The sequence below is a fragment of the Akebia trifoliata genome, chromosome 13 (assembly GCF_017979445.1).
Source record: "Akebia trifoliata isolate Shusen 1 chromosome 13, ASM1797944v1, whole genome shotgun sequence".
Lineage (NCBI taxonomy): Eukaryota > Viridiplantae > Streptophyta > Magnoliopsida > Ranunculales > Lardizabalaceae > Akebia > Akebia trifoliata.
The window spans coordinates 3,420,445-3,435,841 of NC_141387.1; the positions used below are offsets into that span (position 1 = coordinate 3,420,445).

At 33.0% G+C, this 15,397-nt stretch overlaps 1 protein-coding gene across 2 annotated transcripts; it reads left to right on the top strand.

The window, feature by feature from the left end:
• Positions 1-11,277: 11,277 nt before the first annotated feature.
• LOC147387350 (transcription factor bHLH112-like) lies at positions 11,278-13,971 on the top strand. 2 transcript variants are annotated; one of them, XM_086421873.1, is made up of 7 exons: positions 11,278-11,669; positions 11,871-12,504; positions 12,602-12,712; positions 12,807-12,872; positions 12,983-13,048; positions 13,153-13,203; positions 13,308-13,971. In XM_086421873.1, exons 1-7 carry the CDS (start codon positions 11,371-11,373, stop codon positions 13,455-13,457), a joined length of 1,377 nt encoding a protein of 458 aa, XP_086277999.1. In that variant the 5' UTR covers positions 11,278-11,370; the 3' UTR covers positions 13,458-13,971. The 2 variants fall into 2 exon arrangements, with proteins under 2 accessions (XP_086277999.1, XP_086278000.1); XM_086421874.1 differs by having other exon boundaries at positions 12,983-13,042.
• The last annotated feature ends 1,426 nt before the right edge of the window (positions 13,972-15,397 follow it).

The following is a 15,397-nucleotide window of genomic DNA, read 5'->3' on the forward strand; positions in this document are numbered from 1 at the left end:
GATCTAAGGTTTTGAATATGAACAACTACTAAACTTCCACATAACTCTAAAATTTAAAATAAAATTTCAACTGGGAAAAATAATCTTTTGAATTTTTTTTTTCAAAGTTCATAGAATTTTGTCCTCTACAACTCTAAAGCATGGGGTCACGTTTTTGGATGTCACAAGGTGAGCACAAGGACCCTTAGTAAGGGTGAAATCCTTACTAACATAGTAAGGGTAGTAGATCAGACTCCTTAAACATATCCTCTTCTCATTATGTATTTCTTAATAGTGATGGAATATGAAAAAAAAAAAAAAAAAAACCAAAACTATTGAGAGAGAGAGTTATTGAAGTGAGGTTCAACCAATTAAAAATAATTTAAAAGATAATATTATATTTTTTAAATGAAAATAATCCTATAATCAGTAATAGCCACCAATATAAAAAGTAGTCTCAAAATTCATCAAATTTAACCTAAAATTCTGATAAATATGCAAATTTGAGCATCCTTTGATTTAATCAATGATTACTTTGTTAAATAAATCCTTAGTTCACCCGGTTAATTATAAAAGCCTGTTAATTTGGCATCTTCTACACATTTGCCATATGTATTATGTAAGAAACAAGGGAAAAAAATTCTTTATAGACCCTGCAGTAGGAACTTCCTTCTAAAATGCACCCTGACTTTTGGGGTGGTCTAGTCTCTTAACTATGAAAATTTTCCTTTTAATGCCCTCCACCCAGTAAAAGTTTTTCCTTGATGCCCCTTATCCTATAAAAATTTAAATTTTCTTGTTGTCCTTTATCCTATAATTGTTTTTAATGCCCTAAAAAATTTCAAATTATCATATTACCCTCTTACCATTTAATTTTTTTTTTCTTGCAATTCAAATGGTTGAAATGAACCATTCAAATTGTCATATTTAAATTTTTGGCTCTTACAATAAATACCTTACAATTTATCAGTTAAAAATATTTTGACTATTATGATACATTATTTAATTAGATTTAATTTGTGCTATATGTGAAAAAATGCACCTATTTTAAAAAATTATGTGGTTTTTAGAGTATATGAAAATTTTTCAATCTTTTTAAAAAGAAAAATTCGAATAGTCCAAATTAACAGAATTGACCTCTCCTCTAATAATAGCCAAATCTGAATTTTGTTACAACGAAAGAAAAAAAGAACACGATTTTTGGGTCTTTGATAAATGTTACTTTGATGGATGGGGATAATGGGCGGCAACATTGGTGTGTATACCAAGGTTGGGTTGACTATGTTGAGTGCACGTTGGATTGACAAAACAAATGGACCCAAACACGATTAAATTTGTTCTTCTCAATGCATAATCACTTGTTAAGAGACTCAACTCATGCCACTCGTATCATTTCTTTTAGTTTCCGTTGTTTTTGCTGGGTAAGGTTAAAGGCACCAAAATTACAACCAAGGACACCCCCACACTGTAGCCGAATTTTTAGTCCTATATCACTTAAAAGCTTCAGAATGGACTTATTTTTGGTGAAGAGATCATCCTCACTAAAATTCAATTCATTTAGAAAATTCTTAACCCATCAAAAGTAGTTTACAAAAAAAATGGATTATTTATTATTTTTCAATTAAAATCAACTCACTATAGTGATCATCCTCACTAAAAATCAATTTATTCCGAAATTCTTAACTCATGTACGACAAAAATATTTGACTATGGTGTGGAGCGCCCTTAGTAATAATTGGGATGCCAATAACACTATCATTTTTTGTTTTATTATTTTGCTCATCTTTCCCGCTTTACAGACGGGAAATGTCACTACTCTTTGTCGAACCCTTTTTAGGTACGCGTCTCTATTTTGTCCTTTTACACACCTCAATTTCTCCTCACTGCGACGTCATCATGACCAGGTTATCTACATAAATTATGCTGATTATATGGGTCCACATGAGGTCGTTAAATTCTCATCTCAATCAGGGAATCCGATTATGGGCCTACATAAGGTTGCTATATGCTCCTCTCAATCAGGCAAATCACAGTTATTCTGATCACAGTTGATTTTCAATTTTCAAACTAAAATATAATTGTATAAATGGAAAGACTAAAGATATGTATTTATTTTTTATTTTTTTTATGATGGGATTTTTCCCCATAGGTTCGAATAGCAAGGGCAAGGCAATTAGTTAGCCTCTTAAAGCATTGTATCTTATCCAAATCCTCGGGTATATGCAATACCCCACAAATCAAGATAAATAAATGTAGGTGGCCAAAGAGAGGGCTTGAACTTAAAAAGAAAGATTTCATATTTAGTTGAATAAGATTTTGAAGGTGCCATCTAAGATGGAAAATTAAATGAGAAGAAAAACTTCACCATTGTGAGAATATGAAAATTTGTTGAAACCCAAAATTATAGAAATTGAATATTATTTAGAGTAAAAAAGAAACATAGCTTGGGGTTCAAAAAATAAAACTATATTAATCTTGGGGTATCCTGACATCAATATTGAAAGTTCAAGTTCAAAACAATGATGTATATTCTGACCTAAATTATGTAACACATCATGTGAATATTAAAGAAACAATAACATGAACTATGATCAATATTGACACATGGATATCATGAAAGAATAATTTTTCATGAATTTCAAATGAACAAGTGTTACAATTCTTAATTTTAACATAGACTATAAATAAGATATAATTAGTGATTTTGAAAATCTATACAATAAAGCACATCTGACTTGCTACATTTTTATGTTTATGGAGTTAGAGATAAATATCCCCTCAACTACAATTCTGTTATATGATAAATGTCCCATCAACTAAATCACACTTTTTTATTTTTCCTCCACATTCCCTCTAATTTTATTATATCTCTTCTCTAACCACTTTATTATTATTTTTTTCATTTTTAACTCTCTTAATCTCAATTTTTTTAATAATCTCTCTAAATTGTTTTTTTCACTCTTAACCCCCCCAACCCCCACAGAGAATGCATGTGTCATACACATAGATAAACTCTAGTATATATAATAAAACACAACGGTTGTTTTCCCTTAATGTTTATCCCCGTAAAGAACTATTCAGATCAATCTTGCATGCATCTTGAAGAACAATTTCAATTTTTTTTTCTTTTCTATCCTCTCTTTCTAAGAATACCCCTTTATCTTTATTGTATTTTCTATTCTGCTCCCTTCCAATAATACCCCTCCAACTTTATTGATTTTATCCTTCTACGTCTTTTTAAATAATACCCCTACAATTTTATTATCTTTCATCTTTTACCCTTTTCCAATACTACTACTATAGTTTTATTATATTTCTTATTTTACCCTCTTAACCCCAAAGAAGATGACCATGTCGTAGGGACAAACTTTAGTTATATAAATAAAACAAAAGGGAAAGATATATAATTTCGATTAAGAATTTTAATAATGTGAAGATAATATATGTTGGGTTATGTCTTCTATTTTGTATGTGGAGAGTTGTCATGAATTCAATCCGAATCTTTAATAATCTGTTAACGACCCACATAACCTGTTTTGGTAATGTGTGGTTTTGGATCCGACTCATTTAACCTCTTTGTAACCCTAAGTATATAAAGGGTAAGATATGAAACTCTAAAGAGGTGTGAAAGATATACAAGAGATAGAGAGAAACTGTAACCTAGTTCTTCTTTGATTAATATAGTGAAATTGTTATTTTTCGCCCATGGACGTAGGTCAATGCTTTGACCGAACCACGTATATCTTGTGTCGTGTGAGATTCTTGTATTTTTATTTGATTTATACTTCGGATCATAGGATTTAATCAAATAATATTTGTTGGAATTACATAACTTTTTCTTTTTTATATTGCTTATTTAAAGGATTTCATCTTCCTGCTTATGTAACGCATATTGCCCAATTAATATTGCTTTTGGATGTCAATGCATCCCACGCAGAAACTTCATGAATATCCTTCTTTACATGTTAGTCACATGTTGATAAAATGTACATGTTTTCCGAACTCTAGATATGTTTTGCTCAGTTCTACATATGTTGTCAACATGAAATAGATTGTTATTCTATTTTACTCATAAATTATTATTTGATTATTTTATCGACCTCTTTTGATCTTAATCTGATGAAAATTTCATAATCCTTCAAAAAAAATTCTTTATCTTTTAAATTCGTTTTCAAGTTTTAATAATATTAATTTTTGTTATAAATATATGATTAATGATGAATAAATAGTAGGTGAAGGGCGAGTTTTGAATCAAAGTCCTGGTATCAAAACTCACGAGCTTCATCCAATTTAGAAAATTTACACATTCTCAAGCTTTGATAACATAAGTTGTAGAAGAAGACATGATGGGTCATGGCTTGGGGGCTTAGGTCATTTGTTAAGAATGACTAACTGAGAGGAACATTTTATTGGTAGAACAAGACATGAAATCAATCCAAAGAGTTGATGGGTCTGACCAAAGCAGGCTACGGTGTCTTACCCTAAAGAGGTCTAGTTCTTGACTTATAATATCACGCGCACACACACACTCACACTCCAACTACACCTTTCTAATCAATTTACCCATTGATTTATTTGAAGAATTACCATGAAAATCTAATTATACTTAGCGCAATACGCACCTGGCGTAATACAAATATTGACCTAAAATAATAGTGGGTCCCCCAGACGAGTCGTGAGAAATTAAAAAGCGACAATGAAACCAAGTGGTGATTATTCTAAGAGGAAATACATATTTAACTTGACTCCTGAGAGTAGTTAAAGAAAAGAAGTAAGGTTGAGATTAGTACTTGTGCGCTACCAAAAATGATTTACAGGTGGAATCTGTCCTTTTAGGGCTTTGACTTTTATGTTAAATGGGACCCACGTGTTCTTGCACGCGTGCGTCCAAGTGGGACCTACGTTGACTCCTTTCACCCAAACCGGTCTTAAGCATGACGTATGTCGTGAGTCGAGGTCGTGTACCTGGCGCCGCCTCTAAGCTAGTGGCCATTTTTAAAATTTCAAGTGGAACGAGAGGAAAAAACATTAAATAAAATTGAGGACATAATGGACAAAATATATATATATATATATATATATATATATATATATATATATATATATATATATATATATATATATTTCCTCTTTAAGTGTTAAAGCTTCGTACGTTATTTACAAACAGTATGGAACCTCTGGATACATTATTTAGATGAAATGGAGAGTTTACTCGATTCAGGATAACTATTGTAAACTATTAAGTGTTTAGTAAAAATTATAGTGTTTAGTAATCAGTACAAAGAATAAATCTAATTCCAATCCTTCAAGGTGGGGAATGGGGATGACAATATTGCCTAAATAGTTTATTTAAAAAATTAATAAATAGTTAAATAATTGAGAAAAATACTGAAAGAATGTTTGGAATTCTATTTCCAACATATATTATTCTATAAAATTCTTTTTCAACTAGATTGTAGGAGAGTTTTCAGGTGGACCCGCAATCAAAGCTGCAAAAAGAGCAACACTAAGAGAACCAGAGAGAGAGAGAGATTATGGAAAGAAGGGATGAAGGATCAAATTTTACACCCACATAGTCATGCTAAAATAATTTATCCTTGTAAAGCTCTAGAAAATATTTTCTAATAATATTTACTTCATAAACTAACTAATTTGTGTACTAAAAAAAAAAAATTGGATCGGAATATCCTATGTGGTCTTCAGTTAATCCCCCTCTCTGGTATCAAGCTCCATATCGAATCTGATTCCTCTCTGGTTGTGAGAGTTCTTAAAGGTTTTCCTTGGGTGTTTGAGCGAAAGTAGTAACTCAAATGTTTATTCATATTACACCAGATCGAATGGGACATCAAGCACATTTTTAGAGAAGACAATAAGTCAGTGGATGCTCTGGCAATTCATGCATAGTCCATTAAGTGAAAATTGAAAAATTCGATAAAAAAAAATGCCAACGAATTTAGAAACTAAATTTTAATGGTCTAGAATTGTCGAAATTCTTAATGGTCCTAGATTCGATGGTTTAGTGCCATCGAATTTCTCTCATCCTTTATTAATTTGACGATTTTATCTTGTTGAAAAAAAAATTTGACAATGAAAATTTGACGTTTTTTTCACATTGTCTTCCAAAGGTTCTTCGGAAATTTTAGATTCTAGAAGGGCTTTTGTTGGCGATCAATTGGGACTCCCAAATACCTGAATTTTGTAATTCTTTTCTTTTTCTTAATAAATTTTTGCTTGCTTAGCAAAAGAAAAAAAAAAAAAAAATTCATGGCTCCGCCTCTGCCCAACATTATTCTTGGATGACAGAGTAATGATAAGCCATTGTTCTACATTTTTTTAAGGAGTGTTGAAATTCAAACCCTCTACATGAAAGCTGCAGGTCAATTATACTCAACCAAGAATGCATTGTCTAGTATATCTAACATTGAGCTATTTATGCACCTACGAATCGTGAACCCGCTATGTTTTATAATTTCCTTTCATTAAAATAAATGGAACTAAAAAACAACTACCTTTTTTTTTATAATCAACAACTACTATTTGTATATAATAATAATAATAATAAAATTTATTTTTTACAACATATGTCTATGTTTCCATAAGTTTGGAGAGAATTAGATTAGAATGTTGTCAATAAAATTATAATTTGCTCGTTAAACTTGAAGTACCTTTTTGGAATATTATGTTATTGAGCATAGTACTCATTTATTATTATTATTATTATTATTATTATTATTAATTAAAAGAATTTATATGAAAATAGTAAGATCACCTAAGATTTTGCAGATTCCAAAAATTGAATTTTGAAGATGAAGATGCTGAGATGGATGGGTAGAAAGGTTAAGAATGAAACTAGGGATGATGATCCCATAAGAGAAAATACAAGAGTATCCCCAACCACAAATTAACTAAGTAAAAGTCAATTGAGTTGGTTTTGTCATGTAGATGAAAGATTATAACAATCGTAGTTAGAAAGAACATGCAAGTTGAAGCAGGTCCAAAAATCACAATAAGATGATTAAACTTAACATGGAAACAATATTGATTGGAGGAACATTTTTTTTCCAACTAACCCAAATTAACTATCTTAGCTGAGAGGGGATATATTGTATGTATATGTAGAAGTGCTTATTTGAAAACTTTTAAATTTAGCTAATAAAAAATACGTTGACCCAAATCTAGAGTTTGTGATCAAAATGGTTGGTACATGTCAATGGCTTGAGAAAACAAAACTAACAATTGTTACTTACAGTTGAATTTCGGAATTAAAATGAAGATTGTGGAAACGACCTAACTTGCCTTTTTGTTCTTCAATAATATTGAAAACGAACTATTGTTAAGGTCAACGCCCTCTTACAATGTATTCAAAATTATCACTATTACACTTTATAAACTGTTTCAAGATTTATGAATTATAGTTTAATCTTCACCTACCAAAAGCAAGCATTTGGGAGTAATGGATGGTATTTGATTGGGAGTCAAGGTCAACGATAGGTTTGACCTTTCTAGTGAGGTTTCGCCATTGCTACTTATATGTCCCAATTCGGAAAGCTATCATACCTTTCTTCACGCAAACAAGGCGGCTGATTTATTTATTTATTTTCTAGTCAATGTTGCCATTAAACCACTGGTTTTCCATCCCTATCTCTTTCAGTTAAAAAAGAGAAGAAAAAAAAAAAGGTTTCATTCCATTATAATTTTATACTATTTGAATATGGAATCTTAAAGAAGAGGTTGATTAATTTGAGTTTTGACTCAACAGATAACTAGTTTGTGCAAACGACAGTGGTGTTTTAACCCAACTCACCGTGGCACACTCATTTGAGACTACTGGCCCACCAATTTTCCAAATGACCTTTTACAGATAATATATAAAAATATCAAGTTCATAGACTTTGAAACTTCCAATATCATTAGGATGAGGCCCAGGAGAAGAAATCACCACGCCCGATAATATTTTGTGTAGGTCCTTAGGTAGTGGAAGCGGATCCTCTGTAGCACACGGTTTTTGTGGCAACCCTTTAGCACATTTAAAACGGTTGAAAGAGTGTCACATCAGCGATAAAATTAGATTTCACACTTAAAATCTGGGAGAATTCAGTAGCTGATCATTTTTAAAAACATGAATCTGCATAAAAAACTTATCTTTTGATATTTTTTTAAGTCAGATCTAAATCATGATCCCATGAGGATGAGATGTACTTTTTTTTTTCTAAATAACTCAACCGTTTAAAGTGTCATATATTGGAACTCTGTGCTACAGAGGATCCGCTTCGTTAGGTAGCTGGGCAGCTATGGAACTCCCCGAAGTACAGTTTTTATGGATCAAGTAAATCTTGGCTGAACCTGATCCCAACCAAAATATGCAACCCGTAGCCAAATATATTGAGGGCCAACTATTTGTTGTCCCAATTATACGACACATATTTCCTAAAAGAACTTAATGACCACAACTTACAAGGAATAAATGTTTGAGATTTCTATACAAGTAAAGGTAGTTAGGCAACTTCATGATTTGATGTTTTTGTGGGGAATACATTTTTGGAGACCCACATTTTGTAGATCTTCATTCCTATTGGTCCATGTGTATTATAGGGCATCCTAAATTTATAAAAATTATAGAAAAGCAAATATATGATAAATCTTGACATTCTGATTGATTTAGTTGTATGAGAATAATAACAAGGTCAATAGAGTTGAAGATTACCATACTTCTTCATCGAACGAAAATAAAGGAGATTTCTTTTCTTTTATATTAAACTTTGCTTGTTTATCAAAAAAAAAGAAAAAAAAAAATCAAGGAGATCGAAGCCAGAAAAGATTTGGCAATCACAGCTACTTAATTGAAGAAAATGTCACCTATCTCTCATATGCATTAGGGTTGCAACTTGGGTGGGTTGGGTTGGGGATCAACCCGTGCTCAAACCGACCTTGGGCATAAAATGTTCAACCTGAGCCCAACCCAACTTTGGTTGGTCGGGTTGGCTCATTCCTCATTAATACGAGATAATTTAATAACAATAACGATTTATATAGAGATAAGTAGTATATAAATAAGTATGTAAAACCTACAATTATTTTTCTTAAAAAAGATGATGATTAATTAAAGTTTGAGATATGAATTGTGAATGAAAAAGAAACAAAGATATTTCAAAATGTTTTAAAATTATAATCATATTAAATTTGGGTTTGAGCAAGTCCGACAAAGTTCGGATTCGGGCAATCCAATGTCTACACCCAAACCCAACCCGATTTGATTCTGTCAAAATTTTTTGCCCAAATCTGAACGTGTAGCTAATTGTGCCCAAACGTGACCCAAGGCCAAGTTGAACCTATCGGGTTTGGGTTTTGCCCACCCAAGTTGCAGCCCTAAGATGCACATCTTCCATGTGGAGCGTCATGCAAAACTAGAGATAACACATGTTGGTAGCCTTTTGCCATGACACATTTTATTACACGTCAAAACGTTTTTTTTTTCCCGATGATTCAAGGATTTTTATTAAAAGCATGGTCTTGGTGACCATGGAGGAAAGTACAAAGAAAAGAGAAAGCACTAGCCCAAACTACACCTCAATGTTGCACACCTAATCCGACTTGGCTACAGAGTTTTCAAAGAAGACACCCTTTGACTCATCAAAAATCTTGCTCCACAAAAAATAAAAATAAAAAATAAAAAAAAAATTCTCAATATATAAAAAATAATCCATTGAACCAAAGATTCCTTCCCCTCCAATGTCCTAAGATTCCTTTCTTTCCAAATTTCCCAACAAATCACAAACGGGATAATTTCCCAGCAAATTAAAATAATTTTAAATAATTAAAATTTTATTTTATGATGTAATGCTATATTTTATTATTTGTAAGGTGAATTTTGATTAATAAAGTGTGGGGTCCTATTAACCCTAGCTTACCAATAAAAAAGTAATAGATTTATTTAAAATTATTTAAAAATAATAATAACATGGATTTCTGTCAATAATTCTCCACCTTGTATTAATGGTAAGGAATATGGATAATGCATTTGGGATACTTCTTTTGGTGATCATCAAGCTCTATGAACTTTTGATCCCCACCACAAAAAAATCAGCAAAATTGAGGCTTCTAACAATTGGCTGATATGGGAATAAATCTCTGCTTAGGCATCACGTGCATCATGCGTTTCTCTTTTATTCAAGAATAATAAACAAAAATATTAAAGATGAAAAAAGAAACTTCTATTTTTAAACTAAAATATCGTACCTATCCTTCGTCACTAACGACGACCCTTAAATGTCAACCGGACACTGGTCGTTTCCACTCTCTACCAAATATGATTTTAAAACATAACTCGACTGGAACAGCCATCGAGTCGGATCGCCTTGTGTGTGAAACCAATATATTAAATATTTATAAATAGCTTTTTGAATTAAAGAACCATACCGTTTTCTCTTCTTTATCAGAGAATTTTTTTTTATATTTTATATTTATGAACAGTACTAAACTGATTAAAAACAAAGACTAATGATAAACTGATCCCTCAGTAAAAGTCACTTGCTTTTCACTCACTTGACGTGACATGTGTACAGAGCGGTAGATCTTTTTTCTTATGTATCTAAAAGAAAAAAGATCTATTCTTCTATGCACATACCACGCCAATTGAGTAATATTTATTGCGTCAATTTATCACGATTCAAATAAATTCAATTGACATGGACAGATCCATAGATTTTTTCCCTAGAGATACACAAGAAAATCTATGATTGTGAGCACATTCCATGCCAGTTGAGTGTCTTTTTATTTTTAGTGAATTTAGTATTAGAGTGCTGATTTTGTAATTCTTCACTGACGTGGTAAGTGCAAGACCATAGATTTTTTTCGCCTGGGATATACAACTACACAAGTTTTATGAAGATATACAATTGTGTATCTCAAGGTAAAAATCGTATGATTTTTTTGCCTGGGATATGCAACTACACAAGTTTTATGAAGATATACAATTGTGTATCCCAAAGTAAAAATCTACGATTCTTACAAAATACACGGCAGTTGCGTTTTCGAGTGACCCTGTCTGGTTGATTACAAAATCATTACATTTTAGTAAATATTATTCTTTATTTATTGCTTTGGACGAGTTTCTGAGTTGACTCAAAACATTTGCTCAAATTAGTTAATAGCCAAGTCATCTGAAACCCTAACGAGTCGAGATGAATAAATAAACCATGTTTCAAGTCAACTCGACGAGTTTTAAAACTATGCTACCCAATGACCTTATATAAATAAGGTCCTTGTAGTAGCGAATAATCATCATCATCTAACAAAGCATATAAAAAGAAAGCAAGTTGAGAGAAGAGGAAAGGAGACAGTAACACAACACTGAGAAAGAGAGAGTAAGAATTAAAGAAAATTATTCTAGCCATGGCAGATGACTTTAAGACTGGTGTTTGCAGTGGTAACTGGTGGAGTTCTCCGAGGAACGGCTTGAACGGAGGAGGATCGTTACCATGCTCAATGGCTAACAATGATGTCGGAAACTTCGAATGGTCCTGTGAGAATTCGGTTTCTGTCTCCGGTAACTCAACTGTTTTCCAAGATTCACAAAGGTCTCAAGGATCAGATTCTGTTAGCGGAGGTGGGAGCACCTTGACGGATTCCACCCTACATAAGATGGGTTTTAGCCTTTCATCTCCCTCTATGGATTGGAACCAAACTTTAGGGTAAGTGAGATTTATTCCTACATAGTTTTCATGCAAACCTCTTTGATTTTTAATTTTTTTTTTCCTTTTAGTATGTAAAACTAAAGGAATGAAGTTGAATTAATTGATCAATATGTTACATCCTATAAAATTATAATTAAAAAGCTAACCTTGTGAAACTACATAGAGTAATTGGTGTAGTTTTGTTCTTATCTTTTACAGTCGAAGTGGTGGAAGAGAAGAGGGAAACTTTCATTCCATGTTTCAAGAAGACTTGAGCTCTAGGCCGAATTATCGTCTAGAAACTGGGATGAAATCTACTAATGTCCAAAAGGTCTGGAGTCCAAAGAATTTTTCTGGTGGTGGTGGAGATTCTTCAGTAAATGCGTTTAAGCAAATAAATCAGGGGTTCACTTTAGATCAACATCGCTTAAATTCTATTCATAGCTCGAGTGAAAGCACAATAACATGTCAAGGCCTACCGACAAGTTATTTGATGAATTCAGCTTCGTATGGGTACCCTTCGACGTTATTACAAGGCCTGTTTGAACCTGAATTTCAGGCACAACAATCTCCTTATGAGAATCAAACAATGAATCATCCATCCCAATTGCACTACATGAATGAAAATGAGTGGTCACCTTCTTGCCCTAAATTCCCTCAATTCCTCAAGACTTCACCTCCAAAACAGCAACATAGTAACCAATTGCACTTCTCCAACAACGCTCGTTTCTGGAACGCCTCCGCAGCTGCCATGAACGACACTCGGTCTAACTTATGTCCTTTGCCACAAACCCAATTTCTGACGACAACCTTTGAAGAAAAGCCCCAGTGCAGCAGCAACTTCACTGTGAAGGTAATTAATTTATAGGAAAACTTACATGATATAAACTTGGATCTATTCATGACTGGGGCTTTGAGACTTGTTTATTTGGAATAATTATTTTTTTCAGCCAAAGACAGAAGAAATTCGTGACTCGAGCTCATTCGTGAAGAAAAACAGTAATGGACCCTTAATAAAAAGGCCTCGAATTGAGACACCATCACCTTTGCCAACTTTTAAGGTACGATTGATTTGAACAACCTTTTCATGATGAGAGAACTTTGAACAATTTTATTTTATAATACATAGGTGAGAATCTCTAGCTTTAATCGTAGGTCCGGAAAGAGAAGTTAGGGGATCGAATCACCGCACTCCAGCAATTGGTTTCACCTTTCGGAAAGGTAAAGATCTTAATCTTCCTTTACTTTCTCAATAAATACTGTGTGAAATTCTTTCTTTCCAAATTCTCAAAAGCTTACTTTGGTTTATTTGAGTTAAATTCTTATTTCAGACGGATGCGGCATCAGTACTCTTTGAAGCTATTGAGTACATCAAGTTCCTCCATGAACAAGTCAGTGTAAGTTTCATTATCGTCTTCATTTAGAAAGAATTAAGAAAGAAAACAATTCGATGAGAAAAACTGCAAATATTTCTAACTTATATTTTCTTACATATTACTAGGTTTTAAGTGCCCCATACATGAAAAATGGAGTTCCCATACAACAGCACCAGGTACAACTTTTGCCCATAAAATAACTATTTAAACTAGTAATCTTAATTTGATGTTTTAAACTTGATCATCATTTCAATTATTGAAGCATTTTATATGAATGCAGAATTCTGAAAAATCAAAGGACACTGAAAGGAATCAACAAGATCTTAGAAGCCGTGGATTATGTTTGGTGCCGATATCAAGCACCTTCCCCATTACTAACGAGACATCTTCAGATTTTTGGACACCTACTTTTGGGAGAACTTACCAATAAAGAAGAACAAATAGATTGATTCCAAGGAGGAATGGTTCTCGGAAACCTGAAATTTGGAATATAAGATCGACTAGAAGAGAGAAACCGGACGCCATTCACCTCAATATTGAAAGTAAATTAAGCAGAACCCAAGATAGAAAAGAATGAGAAAAGAGAAGAAAGGGAGTGACCCATAAAGGGCAGGCAATGTTGGGCCAGTTATAGACAAAATGATGTACGCTGCTGACCATTAATTAAGGACAATTTGAAGACAATACAATAGTGTAATAATCAAAGTGTTATATTAAAGGTGATTTAGGGATGGGAACAGGTGCTAAATTTGGCTGGGATTTAGATTAATGTATATGATGTGTTGTTATTAGCTAAATTTAGCAGAGAGGAGGGGATAATGAGTGCTTTTGTTCCTGTTGCTATATCTGTGTAAGGCTGGCACCGTTGTTTTACAGAAGGGAAAAAAAAAACAAAAAACAAAAAGAAGACAGGAATGAAATAAAGGAAAAATTGGATTACAGAATAGGATTGTGTGTTTTGAGGTCATTTGGCTGAGGACCTAACTTTTGATTTGTTTATATATTCGGAATATCGTAGTGGAAGTCAGAGGCCGGGCCACTGCCTTTTCCTTTAGGGTTTAGATTATTCGAAATGCACAGATGTGCGTGGGAACAAACAGGCATGCTATTGTGCTTTTTGTGGAATGGTCACATTGAGAGGCATCCATTGGAAGGTAAAGAAAACACAAGCTCTCTCTCTCTCTCTCTCTCTCTCTCTCTCTCTCTCTCTTTATCTATATATATATATGGGCATGTTCGGCACCCTACGTTTTGTCCTACATGTTCTATTCTACATGGGTTAGAAGTTTTGGAATAGGCTGAGGAGATCATCCTCACCAAAAAATCAGCCCATTTCGAAACTTCTAACCCCATAAAAAATGGTTTACAAAGAATGGACAGTTCACGATTCTTTAACTTGTAAACATAGGGTTAGAAGTTTCGAAATGGGCTGATTTTTTGTGAGGATGTATGTATATATGTATATGGGTAGCATTTGAAGGCCCTAAAGAGAGTCAAACATTGTGCTAAATATTTTTTCAATGTATGGGTTAAAGGTTTCAGAATGGGCTGATTTTAAGGATGATCTCTTTGATGAGGAGATCATCCTCACCAAAAATCAGTCCATTCCGAAACTTCTAACCTTATCAAAAGTGGTTTATAAAAATCGGATGGTCCACAATTCTTCAACTTGTAAACTAGGGTTAGAAGTTTTGGAATGAGCTGATTTTTTATGAGGAAAATCTCTTCATTATAGAGATCATCCTTACAAAAAATCAGCCCATTCTGAAACTTCTAACCCCTATTTTCAAAAATGTTTGGCTCTCTTTAGAGCCTCTAAACACTTCCATACACACATATATATATATGGGTCCCGTTCAGCACCCAACCATTTGCCCAACCATTTTTGTCCTTCGTGGGTTAGAAGTTTTGGAATAGGCTGATTTTTGGTGAGAATGATCTCTACGGTTAGGAGATCATCCTCACCAAAAACCAGCCCATTCCAAAACTTCTAACCCCATAAAAAATGATTTATAAAAAATGGACGATCCACAATTTTTCAACTTATAAACATGTGGTTAGAAGTTTTTGAATGGGCTGATTTATAGTGAGGATGATCTTCTAATCGTAGAGATCATCCTCACCAAAAATTAACCCATTTCAAAACTTCTAACCCATGTAGGACAAAAATGGTTGGGCAAATGGTTGGGTAAGAGGTTGGGTGCTAAACATTTCCATATATATATATATATATAGAGAGAGAGTGAGAGAGAGAGAGAGAAACATTTTTCAAAATAGGGGTTAGAAGTTTCAGATTGGTCTGATTTTTTGTGAGGAAGATCTTTATGGGGAAGAGATCGTCCGCAACAAAAATCAGCTCATTTCGAAACT

Coding starts and splice junctions, on each gene's coding strand:
- LOC147387350 (XM_086421873.1), top strand. CDS start 11,371: ATGGCAGATGACTTTAAGACTGGTGTTTGCAGTGGTAACTGGTGGAGT. Junction 12,873..12,982: donor TGGTTTCACCTTTCGGAAAG/GTAAAGATCTTA, acceptor TTCTTATTTCAG/ACGGATGCGGCATCAGTACT. Junction 13,049..13,152: donor TCCTCCATGAACAAGTCAGT/GTAAGTTTCATT, acceptor ACATATTACTAG/GTTTTAAGTGCCCCATACAT.